We start from the raw sequence: 19,079 nt of genomic DNA on the forward strand, positions 1-19,079 counted from the left end.
GCTGGGCGGCAGTTGGGTACGACTTCAAGTCACAGCTTGTGTGGTATGGTGTACCTGGCAACTCCAACGGCAAGATGACCATGCAGGTCTATAGAGACCACATCCTCGAGGCTGTGGTTGGTGGTTGGCTTCGCGAAGGCCAGTCGTTTGTTCTCGAGGAGGATAATGACTCTGGCCACGGTACAAGCAAGAGCAATATCGTACGCGCTTGGAAGGAACAGAACGGCTTGGAGTCTTTCTTCAACTGCGCTCAATCCCCTGATTTTTCTCCCATTGAAAAGGCATGGCAGGGGCCGAAGCAGTATGTAAAGAAGAGGCCTTGCTGGGACGATGAAATCGTGAAGGAGCTAGCCGAAGAGGGCTGGGCAGCAGTTAAGCAAGAGACTATCAATGCCTGGGTTGACAACATCCCTCAGATCTTCAAGGATTGCTTGGAACTAGAAGGCGCTATGACTGGGAATTAGTTTGCAATTGAGATCATTCAGTTCGGCCATGATCTACTGATGTTTCTGATCATTGAATTCTGGGGTGACGCTTTTGGTGTGCCTTTTTTTTTGTCCAGGTGGGGCCCGCCAACCTGCATCAGCCGTGCCTGGACTGGTTCCTAGACGAGGGTATTTGGCACTATGTTGCCAGTCGCACTGCGCTTTGTGGGGCTCCCTCCCCCTCATCAAAGCTCAAACCTAACCCTTTTCTCGAAGTTCGTATCGCACTGCAAGGCGCATTGTATCGCTCAAATGAAACGCATCTCAATGCATTCAAATCCATAAAAATGCTTCGCTCTATTATGTTCGATTGAGCGATGTGATGCGCCTTGCGGTGCGATATCCGGGTGGCCTGGCGATCTGGGTTGCGGGGCAGAGAAGCTGTACCTAACCCTGACGCATTTTTCGCTATCGCACTTTGCATCGCGCTACACCGCATTGCGCATCGTCAATTGAACTGCAGTGTAATGCGCACATCCATCGATTTACATCGTTTTTTACAAGCGTTCAACTGTATTTGATTGATGCGATGTGATGCAGTTCAATTGAGCGATGCGGCACCCGACACCATGGTGGGTGAGGCCCCACATAGTGCTGTGCGACTAGGAGCATAGTGCCAAAAGCCCTCCTTGTTTACTCAGACCCATAAACCATCGACTAGCCGTCAAAGCCGAACTTTCATCCCTTCCACACTCAACAACAGCCCTACAATTACATAGCCTAGAATCCTGCCCGACTCCTTATGGCTGACAGACACGCCACCTCCTCCAGGATCCAGTCGCCCGGTGTTTCCAAAGCTCGCAGCGGGATAGCATCCACATCTCACAATGTGCGCCGCAATCTCTTTCAGAGCCAGATCACGCGTCGTCCGCCAGCCGGCTCGTCGATGCCATCTGGGGAGCTGCATTTGGATGACGATGTGCACGAAGAGCACCACCACCATAGCCAATTCCAATCCCAGCCTGAGACAGCATTTCCCCAGGATGACGACATCGTAGTGCGCAACGACAACGGCGAGATTGAGATGGGCGACCCACCAACACCGACCATCGGCGACCCCGAGGACCTGGAGGCGCAACACGAGAACGAGTTGGAGAGGCAGCGCCTGGCCGACGCGGTGAAGCAACATCGGATTGACCAGCACAGTGTTCCTTCGCAACCTGAAGGCAAGGATCCCTTTTGCTTCCCCAGCAGCAAGTGCTCTATCATACCTTCTGTCCGCGTGACTAAATCCAACCATTTCGCTTCGACCACAGAGCTCCTCGAAGCTGTCAAGGCAAGCCTGAGGGCCAAGGTCGCCGCCCTAGGAGATGATAATTGGCTGTATGAGCCGGAGCTACCACAGCGCCACCAGTGACGGGCGTTCCTGCCGAAGTCTCTAGTCATTGAATCTCAATTCGAATGCGCAATGCTCCTGAAAAGTAGAACACTCAGTCCAACCCCTCGGCAGCGGGCGCCTCCACCCGGCGAGCCGCTGGCCTACTTTGCCCCCCACCAGGCGCGCCGCCACCAAACAGGCTCCCCATCATATCGAACAAGGGATTGCTTTGCCTCGGCCGCTGAATACCAAAGTACATCTCGGCGACCATCTCAAGCGCCGTGTCCCACGCCCCGCCAAGCTCGCTGAGGTTTGCCGCGTACTTGTTCTTCAGTTGCCGGAACAAATCGGGGCTTCCCTTTTGCACCGCCAGCAGGAGCAACCCAAGAAAGTTGAGCAGCGGCAGGCTGGGGAAGACGCGGACATCCGAGGCCTGAGAGCTCACATCCTGCACGGCCAGCCCCTTATTATCGGCGGCGAGGGCGCTGACGAAGGCTCGGTACGACGCGTTGGCAGCGCGGACGTTGGCGACGAGTAGATAGGGGAGCACGGCGCGGGCGCAGTAGAGGGGCGCCGTGTGCAAGTCGTCCTCCTTGTACCACTCGTACTCCATGCGGCTGAGCACCTCGGCCGACTCCTTGGTGCCGAGTATCAGGTGCCGCTCCGCCTCCTCGGGCTCGTACTCCTCGGCATACAGCGAGCCGACCACGTGGTGCAGCTCCGGGTCGCCGGCCGGGTAGTCGCCGAACTTTCTGGACCACCTGTGTTCGCATAGTTGTATCTAGTCAGCCGCCCAAACCCTCAAGCCACAAAAAAAAAAAAAAAAAAAAAAACTCCAGAAAATTTCAATAAAAAATATAACAACTCCAAATGGGTGACAAACGCACTCAATCATCTCCTTAATGAATTTCTTCCGCATCGGCTCGTCCCGATCAAACAGCCTCAAGCAAGTCAGCAGCTTGCCGCGCGACCCGCCGTCGGGCTTCTGCCCGGCCTGCCGGTACACGTCCACCAGCAGGATCGCCAGGTCCCCGCCGCTGCCGCCCTGGCCCGCCCGCAGCAGCGCCTGCGACACGTTGGACAGGATGTCGACCGCCGCGCCATAGTTGTTCTGCTTGGTGTAGCGCGCCGCCACGAGCCGGGTCTCCTGGGCCGCCTCGTACTGCTCTTCGAATGCGCCTTCGGCAATGCGCTTTTGCAGGCGCGCGATAATTTTTTCAATTTTGGACGAGGAGGACATGGTGCTGCTGTTTATATGTGTTTTCAAATCGGTCGGGAGGGTAGATGAGGAGTGCGTGGTGGGTGCTGTCGTTGACGGCTGTTGATCTGCCCAAGAAGCTCCTCTCGTTCACTTGTTCGTGGGGTTTGTTAAACTATGCGCGCCGTGGAAAATCAGAAAGACCAGCAGAGGTGCAGAAGGAAGGCACTACTTTTGTTGTAGGCTCGTGGGCAAGTCTTGCCGCATTGGAAGCTTTAGATAATCGTCGCTGGCAGCTGCGAAGTGTTGCTGTCAAACAGCTCCTGGCCGGCGCCCGCCTTGCTTGGACCTTCCCATGGACAACAACTGCCCCGCAATGCTTCTTTTGGTTTCTAGGTCTCTTTGGCTTGCACTAATGCTAATTAAACCATGCTCTGTCTAAACTAGCAAGTTCGCCCAATTTCACACCCTTGGTTAATTCGGGCTTTTATACTTTAAATCATTACCTTAATGTCCGCTTCATCTTATCTGACTTTTTTCCTTTCTCCTGCTCAAAATCTAAAGTGGCGAGCATAATTCTCTAGGTCTTTGCTCTAGTATGCTCCGACCTGCCTTGTTATGCTTCGAAGTGAGGCCAAACTGTTGAGCTACCCATCTCAAACTTACAGATATTGTGATCAGTCTTTGTTGGAATACCATTCAACAGGCATTGGGGGTCGCGAGACAATTACAAAGTGTGTCTGACGTTAAGCACAACATCGACAAACTTTTGAATTCGCCACTTGTTTCCAACCTGGGCTGCATCTTGCACCCCAATTGTTGCCCTCGCACAAATGGTGAGAGCCATCATTCATTGTTTATCACTACTCAAAAGGATTCAAAACTTGGTGCCTCACAAAGTAGTTTGTATAAGGCAGTTTTGGGCTCGCGAATTCCACGTACACAAACCGAGTTCATGCATGCCCCAACACCTGACAGCCGCCAAGCTGTGATTACCTGACGTACTCTCCCTAGAGCCAGTCTTATTTATGCCACAAGTACCTCGTCTTTTGCCATAAAGGGCCTGGATATGGTGTACTTGGTGGAGCCTCCTCCTCTCCCGTGAAACTCGCTACAGATTGTCTAGTTGCGGCCGCCCTTGGGCCATTGTGTCTAATTTGCGAACCCCTCAGGGGGATATAGGTCCGCTTTGCCATTGTTGCTTGACTAAAGGCGCATCAAGTACGGTACTGGCTAACCAGTTTGCCTGAATGCTGCTGCAACTAAGGCACAGTAGGGCCAGAGCCTCAATCACCGAGGTATTATATCAATTCACCTCCAGGCTGGGTAAGGTCCTTACACCCATACCCTCAATCCGATATCAGAACGCTTTCCTTCTTATCCTGACTTCTGCTGCCACAGGACGTTTCCACGACGCCTCATAAGCCGAGCACTGGCTCGATAGCGACGAACATTCAAGCACATCTTCCAGTTATAGTGGCGTTGCAGCTCTCATCTTCCGTAAGGGCTCTCTTGCATCAGGCGTGAGAATCTCGGGGGCCATAACTGACCCATGTCAGCTGAACTAGCAGTCTCGATGGACGACACGCTAATGTCAGACTCTCCGAATCACGATGACGACGCTTGCGTAGTGCGTACCAGAGCGACCAGTGTTTTCAAAGTCGAGAACACGGAAGAGGCCCAGGAGGAGGAACTCAACAGGCTGATTGAGGAGTATCCGCTCTCGATCGGGCTCTGCATAACATTGCAGTGGAACTTCAACCGGAGGCTCACCACGCCACGCCCTACGAAGACCCGGTTGCCGGCCAAAGAACCAGCTACCACGGCATCTTGAGGAGCCTCATGCGGACAGCACAGAGCATTTCTGTCTGGATGGGGCACCACGCAAGTTGGATGCAGGCAAGGGATCATGCGAGGATGCCTCGCCTGCCAACATTCACCCAGATCCGGCCCCTCCGATACCTCGATCTAGACAACGAGGACATGCCAGCGCACATTGTCACGTCTCTTACACACAGCGGCCTGGACTGGATATTGACTGGCAGCCGTCCAACACGCTTCTGGAGGGACGCACGGCTGAATGACCGCGAGTGGAGAGAAAGGCATATGGACGACTCCGATCCAGCTTGGCCCACCAAGGACACACGCGCTAGAGGAAGCCGATGCGAGGAAGGTCGAAGGGCTCATGCTGGCAGTGTTTCCAAGACGGCCCCGCGGCATGCCCGCCCGAAACCGGTCAACCGGAGACGACGAGCAAAGCAACAGAACATCGACTCAGGCTGAGAGCGCCAACAAATTCATAGGTGTGTTCAGCTCCTCAGACGGCCCCTCATCCAGAATCCCAGCGCTCGGATCGGCATGGAAGGACAACCTCACCTCGGCGCAGGCTGCCTCAACCGAACTGTTCAAGGCGCTGAACACGGCCATCCTCCAGCTCAACAGGGAAGTCACTGAGCAGAAGACTACCACGGCGCAGGTCGAGGCGGAGCTGCGCCAGACCCAGCAGCGCGTTCGGCAGCTCGAGGCAGCGTCTCGCTAGCGCGCCCGAAACCCGGCGGATTGGGTCGGTCTGCTGCAGCGCGTGGCAGACCTGGAGAGTGCCAACAAGAAGGCCAGGGATGCCGTGTCCGCCCTGCAAGACGCATATAACCATCAACAGCAGCATCTTGCGAACACACTGATGATATGAACAGAGCCAAATCTAAGTCTTTCCCCTCACCAGCCGTAGGTGGCCAATATAAGGTTACCGGTAGTGGGACAAGGTCAACCCATCAGGTTACCTGGGGAGGAGAACCAGCTTCTCCCAGGCCCTCCGATGGCTGCCAGGCGTTGGCCTTCCTTCTCCCACCACACAATTTTGGATCGGTCTGCGAAATGACTGCTTTGCCAGCACATGAGGGTCAAGTAAAAAAAGAGTCGGTGGCGGTGACATAGGAACGAACTAGGGGGTCGGAGCTGATGAAGGAACGACTCGGAAGAATGTCGATACTCGCGGCGGATATCAGATCACATTCATTTCATGTAGAGGGGGCCATTTGGCACAATGCTGTCGGTCGCACTACACTATGTGGGGCTACTCCCCTCATACAAAACCCCAACCCTGCCCCCCATTTTTTTACTTTTAGTTAATTTTTATTGTGAACTGAACCTACATCACATGTCACCCGGACGTCGTACTTACTGTAAGGTGTACTGCATCGCTCAATTGAACTGCATCTTCGTGCACTTAGATCTATCAAGTACATTGCTCTATGGTGGTTCAATTGAGCGATGTGATGCGCCGTGCAGTGCGATGTCCGGTGGATTGGCGATGTGGGTGCGGCGCAGAGAGCTATCGCCTGACGCATTTTTCGCTGTCGCACCTTTGCATCACACGATATATCGTATTGCACATCGTCAATTGAACTGTAGTACATTTCCATTGCTCTGCAGGCGTTTGACTGTATTTGAGTGATGTGATGGGATGTAGTTCAATTGAGCGATGTGGCCTGCGATGTGTGTTAGTGTCACCCCACATAGTGCGGTGCGACCAGGAGCATAGTGCCAGATGCCCTTCCCTACTGTAACTCTTTCAAAAGGCAGCATTCACTGCCATCTCCAATTCACCATATTGGCAGCTAAACGTCAAGATGATGGACTTGCTCAGGGGTATCATACCGTCCAATGCATCCGGATGCTACTCCCAAGTCATGCCTACATTACCACTAACCTGATAACGTCAACCAGAACCCCGCTGAGGTTCTCTAAAACTGACAGAATGTGTAGTCCGTATTCTATCCCCCGTTCCCAACCCACCGTGCTAAAACCACGCTGATGACTGAACAACTGATAATGCGACCCAACCCGACATTCATCCTCACCACCAGCACCCACTCGTCCGGGCCCGTTTCGTCACGCCCGCCGGATCCGCCTCGCTCATCACCCTCCTCTTTGGTCTCAGAGCAGGGAGGATTACCCCCTTCACAGCTTCCCTGTCGGCACTCGGGGAGCCTGATTCGATTCGGGACGACGACGACGCCGACGATGACGAAGGCTGGTTCAAGTTCATTCCTGACAGTCCTGAATGACCACGTCGCTCCACTCCCCACTCCCTTGAAGAGCCCTTTTCCTAAAGGCCATTAACGGGGGCCTCGAACCGGCCGTTGTTGCCATCGCCAAGGTCGATCAGGGGCTCCTCCTCTACGCCAGCAGCCGCACCGCTGCCGCTGATGTTCGGTCGCGTGACAAACTGCGCGTTCGGTCGCTCCTGCATTTCTGGCGCCGGCGGACTGCTGCTCTTTGGATCCTGCAGCGTCACCTGTGCGAGCGTTGGGGACACGCCAGTCTCCATCTCGACATCATTTGCGTACGGGGGAGGCGGATGCTGAGGAGGCTGGTCAACGAGGTCGGGGATGCTGTCATCTTGTACCAAACCCCGCTCGGGCGAGCCGCCGGACCAGGTACCTATGGGGTCGGGGTCGAGCGACCCGTCACGCGTATCGTTATCGGAGCCTCCCGCCGAGGCCTGGTTGGTGGCCATAGAGTCCATGCTGACCGACCGCTGGAGCCGCTTGGACTGCGAGCCGTCCCCCAATCCGGCGCTCCGCTTATGGCCTATCCTGTTGGACTGCAACAGCTCCTGCTTGAAGAGGCGGTTATCGAGCTTGACAAATGTCTTGAGCGCGTCTGACAGCGGTAGGTATTCTTGCGCCATGGCCTTGTCTGTTGCATATACCGCAATGGGCTGGCAGCCAGTCCCACAGGCCTCGAGCAAGACGTTTTCGTACTCTACGGCCTGCAGCAACGGTCAACACCAGAGGAAGCCGAAAAGGTGAATGAAACTCACTGTATGCTCGACCGTGTTGTCTTCCGTCCTGAAGGACACCTTCCACCACCCCCCTTCGCCGGACTCGCCGGAGGCGGGACTACCCTCGGCAGGTGTGGCCTCAGGCTCACCGACTGGTCCACGCATTCGCAGGTAGACGGTGTTTGGGTCGCTAACCACGCCACGCAGAGTGTACTTGTGCGTGGGGTTCCACCTCTCTTCCCTGGAGGGCCTCGTAAGAAGCTGAGACAATCTGGCCTTGATTTCATGGATAGTCTGCCTTTCTGGTACGGCTTGTTCTGGCATTCAGTGTCAGCGACAACTCATTACTTCTCAAGTCAAGTCCCACGAACCATTCATAAGGCGCTCCATTTCGGCTAGCTGGCCCTCGAGCTCCTGGGTTTTCGCCTGGTAGTGGGCAACGATGCTGGCCTCCTCGGACAGCAGGATTGGTTTACCGACATGTTCTGGTAGGTAGTATTCGCCCTCACCATCAGCAGGCGTCTGCTCGTGCTCCCTCCAATAGGCGCGATGACTAATTCTCCTTATCCTTTCGCGGCAGCGGCGCACAGCGGCCTTGATCAGGACTCTACGGTCGTAGGCCTTGTTCGTCTGTGGGTTGACCCATTTTATCAGCTCGTCCTCCTTCCGCTGCCAGGCATCGTACGCCTTCCACAAGGCAATCATATCCATCTGGATCTCATGGATCTCTTTGCCCCGAGTTCTCATGTACCGGTCCAGAAAGAAAGTTTCGGGTAACAGGAGCGGCCCGGGCAGCCCATCGTCTGCCTGGAGGCGACATGTAATAATATCGGAGGGTTGGGTTATCCACGCCATCCGCGCAGCGCTTGGGTCTTCCTTGGCAAGCTTCAGGTCCGGAAAGAAGAGCCAATCCATAACGTTGTACAGATCTTCAGGTTGGGGGTCGGCGTCTTTGCTGACCTGAAGGTCCAAAAGACCGAATCGGTCACCACCTTGTGGACTGCCGTCATCAAATGCCACAATCTCGACTGAGGAGATGAGCGCCTCCCTGTTCTCGTTGGGGCCCTCGGCTGGGTGCAATTCCGCGAAGTTCGAAAAGAAGTCCTTTTCCGCGTCTCCAGTCTCCTTTCCGGCGAGATTGCTAGCTTGAGGGAGGATATCGGCTGTTCCATACGACCGCTCCGTTGCCTCGAGAAAGGCGATCAAGCGATGAAGCTCGTCTGACCAAGACACAGCCGAGTCGTTGGGCCATCCATTAGGGGCCATCTGACTTGGCGGCAATATCGGCTGTCCTTGCCACCAGTCGCCGTTGGTACCATAACCGTAGCGGGGCGTCTCGCCGCACTGGAGCAGCGCGTTGCGGGCAGCAGGGATTTGCTGAAGTATCATCAAAAGGGCCCCGATGCGATGCTTCTCCCAGACCTTTTCTTGGCGACAACGTAAGAGCACCGGGGCTCCGGCCTTCCTCGCCCTAAGAGACGGGTCCGGATCGGTCTCTCTATTTTTCAGCTCAATCATTGCCCACTCGTCCGGATCGTAGTCCAGGCGGTTGGCAGGACCAAAGTGTATCGGAAGGAGCCCAGGGCTATTGGTAATGCCCGACTGCTGCGGGAGCGGCGGTGGGGGCGGCGGGAATGTCTGGGGACTTTGGACGCCCGACGCGCTCAAGGATTCGTTGATGGCCCGCCGTAGTTGGTCTTCTTCCTCCTGCCGGTTGCTCGGCGCATCTGTCGTGTACTCGCCGACGGCAACGTCGACCAGACGGCTCATGGGCGATCTGTTATTTGCTCTCGACGGAGGCCGTGAGGGGGCAGTGTCGAAGAAGCTGCTCGGCTCGGTCCCGTAAATAACTGGCGGGTGTACCACAAATGCTAAGCCAAATTCTCGTCAGCACCTACACGGTGGGATGGACGTTGCGCAGGGCAGGGTACGCACCAGGGCCGTTGGCGTTGCTCCCCGGAGTGTTCTCGCCTTCGCGGCCCGCGGAGAATGCGTTCTCGTCCCAGCCATACTTCCGTCGAAACTGTGACAGCATCAGCAAGGGCGAAGCTGGGCCGGGTGCAGCAGACGGAAGCATGGATTGACCTTTTCAGCGTCGTCCAGATACTCATTAATAACGTTCGAGACATTGCCATGGTTGTCCTGCAGCGCATTCCTAATCAAAGCTTGGTCCGCGAAGCCAGTGACCATCGTCACCATGTCGACCTGCTCCGCAGAGACGGATCCCCCATTATATGCCATGTTGACTGTCCCGCTCCCGCGATGGCTGCGCCGTCGGACGCTAAGACGTTATTTGAAGCCAGGTTCAAGATGTCATACAGAGAAGTGAAGTTGAAATGGAATGCGGCAATTCGATTTGTGAAGTCGGCGGGTGTCGAGTGAGTAGCAACAGGCGACCCGCTACCAGAAAGTGTGGTGATGGCACGGAGCTCTGATCTGGTCCTGGTCTTGAATCTCGGCGGTCCCGACCCGTGCGTATAGTCAGGACTGTGGATGCTCAATGAACCTGTGAGTATAACTTAAAGATAAAACCAGCTCCAGTCAAGAGCACAGAACGTGTGCATATTTCATTTTAATCTGCTCATGAACGTGAGCAAGCTGGCGTGGGTGTTTGTCGAGGTCAATCGTGCACCTTTGGGAAGCTGCCCACTCCAATCCAAGCTCGGGTCTTGGCGGGCCGATGCGATCCCCGCACGGGCAAATAGAGCCTAGACTGTAGCTTATCCCGAATACAACTGTCATTACAGAGTAGACTACCAGTCTGTCCAGCCCGTGACAGTGCAATGCCGCGCAATGCATATGATCTTGAAAATACGTTTGGGGAGGTGGGGCGGTCGCACCTCACAGCAGTTTTCATATCCCCTGTCGGTAACCCCGCGGACAGTTCACGAAGCTTTGGTATTGTACAAGTACCTCCATACTACACTTACCAGACAGACATCCTCAGTTCGAAGTTGAATCTCAAAGTAAAGCACTAACTGCAAGACCGGTCAAAAGGAAGGCTGAGTGAGGGCAACAACACATAAGGGTCCCTCAGGTGAAGAAGTAAGGTACCCTACCTGACTTAACGAGGTACCCGCCAGTCCTGGCATCGAGCTGCTTCTCAAGTGACCTCTCGTCCCCGCTCATCCAGGTATACACGGAGCCAGAATCGCGTCCGGGCTGCTATGACACGCTTTGAGTGTTCAAGAACATGAGAATCAAGGCATTGCTCGTCATAGAATGTCGAGTTCAGTGGATCAATGAACGTAAATAGCAAAGATAAAAGCAATCTAGTACCACTCCCATCCTGCGGTTGAACTCCAGACCACGCCGCTCCCTGTGACTCCACCAAAATCCCATGATATGCATCCCAGGAGTTGTGATGTCGCGAAATACTCCCAGTTCCCTACCCATGGGCATAGGCCTTCAAAACGCCCACCCCGTGGTGCTCACCAACGCTATGCATGCCACAAGAGAACCAAAGCGAAAACGAAAGAAAATCAAATGGTATCAGAGGCGGCGTCCAGCAGCATGGAAGTAAGGCAGGCTCATGTAAGCCACCGATGGCGCCTCAGTAGACGGCATCGTGTTCCTCGTCGTCCTCCTCGCTGCCGTCCTGCTCCTCGTCTTCCTCGCCCTCCTCATCGCCTTCTTCCTCGTCCTCGAAATCGCCCATTTCTTCATCGTCGCCGGTGTCGCTACCGCCAAAGTCGTATTCCTCGTCGCTCTCGTCCGCCCAAAAGTCGTTGTCGTTCTCTTGCTTGGGCGGGGGCGCGGCTTCGAAAGTCGTCGGCATCTCGAAGCCGACGGGAATGTCCTTCTTGGACTTATCAACGGTCTCGCGGGCCTTCTGGAGGTATTCGTCGCGGCGGTCGCGGTACATGACGCCGGCGTCGACGTTGGCCGGAGAGTTGATCTCGGGGTCATCAAGCAGCAGCAGAACAGAGCGCAGCACGCTCTCGGCCCCCTGCAGCGGCGACCATCTCTCGCTCGCCTCCTCGCCCGACATGATATCCTCGCCCGGCTTGTGTAGGATCGAGATGCATAGCTGCCCGTCGGGGTAGATGTTGGGGTGGGTAATGGGGATTAGGAAGCGGAATTTGGGCGGCTGGTACGGGTACTCGTCGGTGAAGACCATTTCCGCCCTGAAGTAGCCGCCGTTGAAGGCGCTCTCGGAGTTGATTACCATGAGGCCGAAGTGCCACTTGAGAATGTTGTCTGTGTCATCCTGCCATAGGTAGAGCCGTCAGCTTGAAGCTCGGTGGCACTGCCGGACTGACCACCACCTACATCTTCAAAGTGTATCCATTTCTCCTTCCGCAACGCCCTCATCTCGCTCATGAGGCGCGTCCTCGCGCCGGTGGGCGCCACGGCATATGACATGTTGACTGATACGCACAAACCGACGGCGAATGACTGGGGCTTAGGTAGTGCGCAGCGGGGTCGGGAGAGTGTCGGGGTACCGGAACGTGTAAATTGTGATAAACGGAAGTTTTGATAGAAGAAGAACGAGCGGCTACCGGGTGCTGTGTCAGACTTAGGACCGAAGGCAGGACAGAGATCGGGCAGGCAAAGGGCGGAAAGGCGGAGAGGAGGAGGAGGCGGCGGCGGCGAATCGAAGAGAAATGTCAGATCCGCGTTTCTATTCGGTAACTTCGAACAAGGCGTATCGCGGTATTAGGAAGTTGAAACGAACAAATCCAAAAGGAACAACACCTATGGTGTGAAGAGATGGAGCAGGATGGAATGTCTTGGTATTATAGCTCCGACTTATCATGCTCGCCGGGTCAGGTAAGAGTTGACATCCAATCCATGTAAGTCCGATCGCCGGCCCGCCGAAGCAGGAAATGGTCCAGGTCCCGTCATTGACAGGTTGCCTCGCCATTGTTTCTGAGCAGACCCACAAACGTAAAAGCGGGTGGTCTCAATACACGCTCAGAGATAATCCGTAGACACGCCTGACTTGACAAGCCCGAGCACTCTTTGTTGTTGAGCACATCAAGTGAGCTTAGCAGAAATACAATCAGAATGACAATGATTATTGTCACTCCCAAACACGCATTAGATCCTGCTAACAAACCCCTTTCCTATCCATTACAAACAAATGTTATACAGACTATGAGGCCAATGAATGGACGACCTTGTGTATAAGGTAATTCGCCACAAATGGCGAAATGAAGGGGGACTCATAATTGCATGAGGTTTGACAACAATGCGGCCCTTCCCTGAGGCCAGGACAGTCATCATTCCAGAACCCAGCTACCATCCATATTCTTAGCCTTTCTGGGAACCAAGAAATTCACAGAGAAAGTGGAACAATCGTTTGCTGAGTTAGGTACTCCGTACACTTATGGAACCTCCAACCAGCCGTCAGGTAGTCTCCGCGCATTCAGGGGTATCAACAAAAGCGTGCTATCCGTATATCTCAATGCAGGAACAAGGTGCATGCACGATGCACTGCCGCAAAACCTAAGCAGGCAAACAACCAAACTAACTCAGAGCCGCAACCAGAGAGGAGACCTAAGCCCTAAACCAGGATACCCCCATAGACTGCCCAAGCCAAATAGATCTCTCTCAGATACCAACAGACCATCTCCTCGCCCTCTTCTCCCTCGTTGATCCCGATCCTGAACCCGAGCCCGATGCCGATGCCGTAGAAGCTTCCTAAGCTCCCAAGTCATAGTAAACACATGTCCCCGTGCGAAAGTTATACACAAACGCATTACTCCCACTCCCGTCCTTCTCCTTCTTGGCCTCCCACTCCCACCGCCACTGCTTGAGCATGTCGTGAATCTCCCGGACATACTTCTTCTCGGCCGTCCCGACGCTGTGCTCGACCCGGCGCCAGCTCTCCGGGTCCGACAGGCTCGTGCCCCGGATCAGGTCCATGACGGCGTCCGACGTCTCGATGGCGGCGATGGGGCCCTCGAGGAACGACTGCACCAGCCTGGCCGCGCTGGTCTGCGCCTGCTCCACGACGGCGCGCCGATTGAACTTTTTGGACTTTGTCTGCGCCACCAGCACGTGCACGTCCTGCTGCTCGTTGCGCTCGGTTGTCGCCGAGGCGGGGAGGAGGGCGCTGGCAGAGTCGGAGTGCGGCACCATGCCGGCGGTGCTGCGGTACTTCATGCCTGAGCGGGACTCTCTCTCGCGGATTTCGGATTTGAGCCAGGACAAGAGTTCCTTGGCGGCAATATCCGCGTCCGGTGCGTCCTTGCGGCCCGGAGTTTTGATCTTGAGCTGGTTATCCTGCTTGATGATGACGATCCAGCTGTAGGATTCGTCCCGGTAGGCCGAGAGGAGGTCTTCGGGGGAGCGGGCGTCGCGGGCGAGCTCGGCGCTAATGCCATGTGCCCAGAGGGTTTGTAACAGCTCAATGCCCGAAGAACGCAGGACAGACGGGTCGAAGCTGGCGACAAGCACATCGCACTGCGCGTGTTAGTCAGTTGTCTCAGAACCGAGGATAGTGTGCGAAGACCAACTCTTTTTGCGCAGAAGATGCCCTGGGCTTCTTCCTCAACCGCCTTCTTGAGAAACGCCTTGCCCGTCGTCTTGGGTACTTGTTTTGCGAGCTGCTTCTCCCAGTTCAGACTAAAGCCCACCGCGTGTCGCTCTTCAAACCGGCTGCCGATTTTGGGACGGTGTTCCTTGATCAACCCATCATAGCGGCCGCCGGCGGCAAAGACATCTTTGACCTTCTTGTCATACAGACAAGCGAAGAGAAAGCCTCCACGGAAGAACGACTCGTTGATGCTGCTGAGCGGGGCAATGTAGACCTTGCTGTTGAGGCCGAATTTCTTGGTATACTCGTAGACTTCCCTCAAGTGGGCCAACGTCGATGACACTTTCTCACTGTACTCGGTCCCGTCAAAGAGATTCCTCAGCTTTGTGATGGCCTTACTGGGCGTGTCTACGAAGAGTTAGCGAGCCGTGCATGTCTGGAATCCGTAGAGGTTCGACCTGCTTACCCCTGAAATCGAATCTCTGCAGCTCGTCGACGCTGGTAGCCGAGATGCCTACCAAAGGCGACCGGAGCTCAATCCGAACTTTTTGCCAGGTAAAGTTTCGTATATTCAGCTTGCTGAGGACCTCGGCAGCAGCCTGTCTGGCACCAACTTCCACCCCGCAGAACTCAAATATCAAATGCAAGAGGTCGGAATGGCCCAGGTGGTAGCAGACCGGAGTCGACGACGTCGTTGGGAAAGCAGCAACTATCTCATCCAGAACCTTGATGACCTCAGCTTCCTTCAGAGCAAGGTCCAAAGCATCGGTTGTGACAATGTCGAAGTCAACTTCTCCGTAGACATCGGGCTGCCCGCCGTCATGGCGGTCGCGGTAGATGTTTCCGAACGAGTAAGAACGTTGCGGGACAGCGCAGTTCGTGATTCTTGCCAGGGACCGGGCGTGGCCCATCACCAAGTCAAATGGGAGCTGGAGGACGGTACCGTTTCGGTCAAGCAAATGGACCGCATACTGCCCGTAGTGCGAGGATCGGGGATACAGGCACGCGGGTGGAGCCTCGACAGCGCCGTGCCGCCGAAAGATAGATATCAGCGTGTCCTTGACGATGTACCGGCGCATCAGGTCGGCTGGGCTAGGGGTTGAGGAAGACATATCCCAAGCATAGTCTTTTGCCGGTTCGATCTGGCGAGCAAACAGCGTATCGAGCATCTTCTGGAAATACGGCGAATTCGGATCAGCCACGCCAGCAATGGCACGTCGAATCGCCTCACTCTCCATCTGAACCGGCATCTTGCCGCTTTTCAATAGCTCGACGCTGGAGGGCCGCTCTTTAGAGTGATGGCTCAGAAGCGACAGCAAGATGTCGGAGTGATTCTTATCGGCAGGCTTGAAGTCCAAGGGAAGAGCGGGTGGGTTCCGCCGCACTTGCTCAAGGACCTGCGCGCGCTGCATGCCCAGCATAGGGGGATACGACATCTCGAAGAAGATGACGCCAAGGGAATACATCTGTCGGATATCAACATTATGAACATAGCGATGGGTGGCCAGGTACCTACATCCACTTTCGCTGTGTACGAGCCGCTGCCCCCCGTTCTCACTTCGGGGGCGACATAGACGGCCGTGCCGATGCTCCGGGTGATGTCGCTGGCATCCACGTTGGCGACAGTCTTGTCCATAGCCAACTGTCCGCTCGTTGCCAAACCAAAATCACCGATCTTCACATTCTCAACCCCATCCGGGCCGGCGCTGATGAAGATGTTCTCAGGCTTCAGATCCCGGTGGACAATGTTGAGGCTGTGGATGTGAGCAAGGCCCTCGAGAATTTGACGGAATAAACGCCAAATTTCTTGGATCTCCTTGTACAGGTTGCGCGCTATCAAATCCCGGAGAGTCTGCATGCGTCAGCGCCCCATGAACAGGAATGTGTGAAGGAAGATGGGAAACCTACTCGCTTTTCGCAATATTCCATGGAAATGTACATGATGGTACGGAAGGGGCGAGTACTTCCTCTCCTGATGCGCTTATTCGGGACGAGTAGCTGCTCTCTTGGAGCCTTGCTATTCAAGGTCGATGTGTCTTCGTCGGATGACAAGGAACTGTCTTCACCTTCATCGTCTTCGTCATCCTCGTCGTCTTCAATGGCGGATTCGTAGCCAAATTCGATGTATGGGTGCCCGCTTGACGACATGAAGTCCAGACCTCGGCTCTTGCTTTCGGTGAACTCGATATTGATATTCTGAGAAAGTGTTCCCCTGGAAGTTTCAGCACCTGCGCCCTCTGTTGACGTGTCCCCCTCCGCGTCGGAAAGATCGGGAACCTCCTCGAGCCAAGTGTTGTAATACCGCACTACAGCGGGATGGTTCATCTGCGAAAGCAATCTGACTTCTTTGAGCATTTCGGACAGCGTCTCCTGAGACCGCTGCGTGATCTTCTTGATGGCATAGAGACGGCCATCGATCATCTTGCGAGCTCTGACCACCTCTCCGAAACCCCCTTTGCCCAGCCGAGCCTCCTCGACGTAATCTTGGAGATACCTGGAACTGGTGTTACTGCGATTCATGGAATCGTGACGCAGCCTCCGCGGCAAACCTTGGGACGTAGAAATCATGGAGCCGTCAATAACAGCAGAATCATAGTCGGCAAGTATCGGGGCGCTGGTCGCCAAGAACTCACTCGAGCAAAGCTCGAAGGCGCGGGGTCGCTTCTTAGGGTCAGACTTGAAGAACTTGCCAACCAGTTCCTCGAGAGGACTGGATAGATTAAGCGAGTCTCTCAATGCCGATGGAGAGTGGTACTTCTCTGCCACGTTCAGACCGAAGAGCATCTGCAAAAATACCATCCCGAAATCCCACACGTCCGTCTTTTGCGTGTATTGCGGTTTTGACACGCCGGCGATTTCGGGAGCAAACCAGTATGCTGATTTAGCCGCCCTCGTCGTAGTCAGAGTGGCCACCTTGGTGCAGATGTTGTGCAGTTCTCTCTGGTACCCTGCATCAGCCAGCTTCGGGACGATGTCCCCCGCTGGCTCTCTGCAGAGCAGGATGTTGCCAGGATGGATATCCTGATGCACGACGCCATGATTATGCAAAAAGGCCAGTGCATCCAGGAGATCAGCAGTCCATAACTTGGCTTTGCTGATGTCGATCTGGCCAGCGAGATCGAGAAGTTCATCGAGCGGGCCCTTGTCGCTGAGAGGCGTCAGAACACTGATGCTCCAGACCGCTGGCGATGACGAGTCCGTGTCACTTATGGAGCGGTCAATTTTGTAATCGATCAGCTCCAGGAGGTTTTGGTGGCGCAGCTTCTTTAGCGATTCCAGCTGCATCTCCAGCAACTGCAGCTGCTTCCTTGACTGCGCCGAGTCCTTCCCGTGGTACTTCAACTCAACTTGCTTAAGGGCGAGACTCGGGCGCAGGTTCTTCGCAGAGAGAACAGGCTTGACTTTGTAAACCGTGGTTACCGGGCCTTCTCGGTATATCATCCTTCCGATTACGGTCTGGAAATATAGGGCATTCCCCGATCCGTCGGTCAACTTGCATGGCTGGTCAAAGAGGAGAGCAACATCGGTCTCGGTGGGGTCTTCAGCAACGCGGTCAGGCGATAACTGTTGACTCCGGTTCTTCTTTCTAGACTCTTTTGCCTTGGACTTCTGCCGTCGGAGCTCTTCTTGGACCATATCACCGAGGACTGCGCGTCCTAAGTCAGCAACGTAATCACCGATCAAGAGAGTTGTGAGACATACCGCGCTCCTCCTCCTTAATTTCCTCGAGCTTCTTGCGCTCTTCCAGCTCCTTTTCGTCTCGGGCCTGCTTCGCCAACTCAGCCTCATGGGCCGCTCGCTCTTCCTCCAGGGACGGAAGTTCCAGGCCCTGGGCCTTCTTCAGGGCCGCGGCCTCCAAAATCTCGCGGATGCCCTCGACGAGGCCGTCGATCATTTCTCGCTGTTCGGCGGCCCATATCCTTGGCTGCGTGTCGACGAACTTTTGAATCTTGAACTTGGTCGAGTCACGCAAGTCGCCGGCATCCTTGATGGTCAAAAGTGGAGGAGACTTGGGGTACGTGGCCACTAGAACCACCCCAAGGGTCATGACAAAGTCGTCGTCTGATGAAGCCTTGATACGGATGTCGAAAGACGGTTCAGATTTCTATTGAGATGTCAGTTATGCATGAGCTGCAAACGTCCCAGCATGCAACCATGTCAAGCTTACATGCCACGCACTATGTGCAGCACTATGCTCAATGAAGTCCTCTCCATAAATGGCCTTCAGTGCCAACACCTCGTTTTCCTGCAGCTCTTGGTATTGTGTCTTGGTTGCAGGTTTCCCAGGGCCCTTGTTGTTGAGCCCTGGGAAGTTGTCGTCTCCATTTCTATTGTGTGGTTGGACGGGCTTCTTCTTGGGCGCCATAGCTGGTTTGGAGTGACTTGAATGGCCGAAGGTGAAACCATAGGGAGGTCTATCGACTCAGGGTGAGACAAGATTGGACTCGGACGTGGTACCCGCGATGGGGATTACTGTAACTCACTACACAGCCAAGATTGCCTTTGGCTGTGAGTAAGATTTTACCGAGTTGAGCCCATCATTTCTCAAGAACGTTGCATGTGTGATGGAATGGTGTGACTGTAGAAGATGGGTTAAAGTAGAGCCAAAGTGTGGCTTGAAGTTGAGATGGCGGGGCTTATCGTTGGCAGTGATGGGTTGGAGCTCGTCTTTTGTTGTTCCCAGGAACCCGGCAAGGTAGCCGAGGTAGCGTACCTTAAGGTTTGTACGTAAGGTGAGTACGATACGATATACTGTACGGATTAAGGTACGGATTACAACACAGAGCGGCTCCACTTGCTCAGACAAA

General features: G+C 54.9%; 7 protein-coding genes across 7 annotated transcripts; 3 read left to right on the forward strand and 4 right to left on the reverse strand.

Moving 5' to 3' along the window:
- Window positions 1–74: 74 nt before the first annotated feature.
- On the forward strand, window positions 75–552 carry N657DRAFT_669426 (uncharacterized protein; the record flags this gene model as incomplete). Its single annotated transcript, XM_062795485.1, has 1 exon — window positions 75–552. One exon carries the CDS (start codon window positions 75–77, stop codon window positions 462–464), a length of 390 nt encoding a protein of 129 aa, XP_062651384.1. The 3' UTR covers window positions 465–552.
- Window positions 553–998: 446 nt separating this feature from the next.
- Window positions 999–1,988, forward strand: N657DRAFT_641620 (uncharacterized protein). The gene is made up of 2 exons (XM_062792180.1): window positions 999–1,651; window positions 1,742–1,988. Exons 1-2 carry the CDS (start codon window positions 1,228–1,230, stop codon window positions 1,840–1,842), a joined length of 525 nt encoding a protein of 174 aa, XP_062651385.1. The 5' UTR covers window positions 999–1,227; the 3' UTR covers window positions 1,843–1,988.
- N657DRAFT_566910 (DUF410-domain-containing protein) lies at window positions 1,916–3,043 on the reverse strand (the record flags this gene model as incomplete). Its single annotated transcript, XM_062788462.1, has 2 exons — window positions 1,916–2,564; window positions 2,691–3,043. The coding sequence occupies 2 exons, from the start codon at window positions 3,041–3,043 to the stop codon at window positions 1,916–1,918; spliced, it is 1,002 nt and encodes a 333-aa protein (XP_062651386.1).
- A 1,525-nt stretch (window positions 3,044–4,568) lies between these two features.
- N657DRAFT_669428 (uncharacterized protein) lies at window positions 4,569–5,540 on the forward strand. The gene is made up of 2 exons (XM_062795486.1): window positions 4,569–5,304; window positions 5,347–5,540. The coding sequence occupies exon 1, from the start codon at window positions 4,844–4,846 to the stop codon at window positions 5,282–5,284; it is 441 nt and encodes a 146-aa protein (XP_062651387.1). The 5' UTR covers window positions 4,569–4,843; the 3' UTR covers window positions 5,285–5,304; window positions 5,347–5,540.
- Window positions 5,541–6,612: 1,072 nt separating this feature from the next.
- Window positions 6,613–10,474, reverse strand: N657DRAFT_641623 (uncharacterized protein). Its single transcript, XM_062792181.1, has 5 exons — window positions 9,873–10,474; window positions 9,723–9,810; window positions 8,159–9,658; window positions 7,827–8,104; window positions 6,613–7,775 (listed from the first exon to the last, which is right to left on the reverse strand). The coding sequence occupies exons 1-5, from the start codon at window positions 10,026–10,028 to the stop codon at window positions 7,110–7,112; spliced, it is 2,688 nt and encodes an 895-aa protein (XP_062651388.1). The 5' UTR covers window positions 10,029–10,474; the 3' UTR covers window positions 6,613–7,109.
- An 866-nt stretch (window positions 10,475–11,340) lies between these two features.
- N657DRAFT_678199 (uncharacterized protein) lies at window positions 11,341–12,152 on the reverse strand (the record flags this gene model as incomplete). Its single annotated transcript, XM_062796055.1, has 2 exons — window positions 11,341–11,997; window positions 12,060–12,152. The coding sequence occupies 2 exons, from the start codon at window positions 12,150–12,152 to the stop codon at window positions 11,341–11,343; spliced, it is 750 nt and encodes a 249-aa protein (XP_062651389.1).
- Window positions 12,153–13,081: 929 nt separating this feature from the next.
- Window positions 13,082–18,977, reverse strand: N657DRAFT_590061 (Serine/threonine-protein kinase). The gene is made up of 7 exons (XM_062789880.1): window positions 18,440–18,977; window positions 17,974–18,376; window positions 16,180–17,918; window positions 15,788–16,123; window positions 14,738–15,737; window positions 14,252–14,679; window positions 13,082–14,198 (listed from the first exon to the last, which is right to left on the reverse strand). The coding sequence occupies exons 1-7, from the start codon at window positions 18,635–18,637 to the stop codon at window positions 13,434–13,436; spliced, it is 4,869 nt and encodes a 1,622-aa protein (XP_062651390.1). The 5' UTR covers window positions 18,638–18,977; the 3' UTR covers window positions 13,082–13,433.
- Window positions 18,978–19,079: the final 102 nt, after the last annotated feature.

This window comes from Parathielavia appendiculata, assembly GCF_033297405.1.
Source record: "Parathielavia appendiculata strain CBS 731.68 unplaced genomic scaffold N657scaffold_2, whole genome shotgun sequence".
Lineage (NCBI taxonomy): Eukaryota > Fungi > Ascomycota > Sordariomycetes > Sordariales > Chaetomiaceae > Parathielavia > Parathielavia appendiculata.

Excerpts from the sequence above, each read along its gene's own strand:
- N657DRAFT_641620 (XM_062792180.1), top strand. The coding sequence starts at position 1,228 with ATGGCTGACAGACACGCCACCTCCTCCAGGATCCAGTCGCCCGGTGTT. Across the intron at positions 1,652-1,741 it reads TGTTCCTTCGCAACCTGAAG|AGCTCCTCGAAGCTGTCAAG; the intron begins GCAAGGATCCCT and ends CTTCGACCACAG.
- N657DRAFT_669428 (XM_062795486.1), top strand. The coding sequence starts at position 4,844 with ATGCGGACAGCACAGAGCATTTCTGTCTGGATGGGGCACCACGCAAGT.
- N657DRAFT_641623 (XM_062792181.1), bottom strand. The coding sequence starts at position 10,028 with ATGGCATATAATGGGGGATCCGTCTCTGCGGAGCAGGTCGACATGGTG. Across the intron at positions 9,811-9,872 it reads ATCTGGACGACGCTGAAAAG|TTTCGACGGAAGTATGGCTG; the intron begins GTCAATCCATGC and ends ATGCTGTCACAG. Across the intron at positions 7,776-7,826 it reads ACAACACGGTCGAGCATACA|GCCGTAGAGTACGAAAACGT; the intron begins GTGAGTTTCATT and ends CCGTTGCTGCAG.
- N657DRAFT_590061 (XM_062789880.1), bottom strand. The coding sequence starts at position 18,637 with ATGGCGCCCAAGAAGAAGCCCGTCCAACCACACAATAGAAATGGAGAC. Across the intron at positions 16,124-16,179 it reads TGGAATATTGCGAAAAGCGA|ACTCTCCGGGATTTGATAGC; the intron begins GTAGGTTTCCCA and ends TGACGCATGCAG. Across the intron at positions 14,680-14,737 it reads GCAGAGATTCGATTTCAGGG|ACACGCCCAGTAAGGCCATC; the intron begins GTAAGCAGGTCG and ends AACTCTTCGTAG.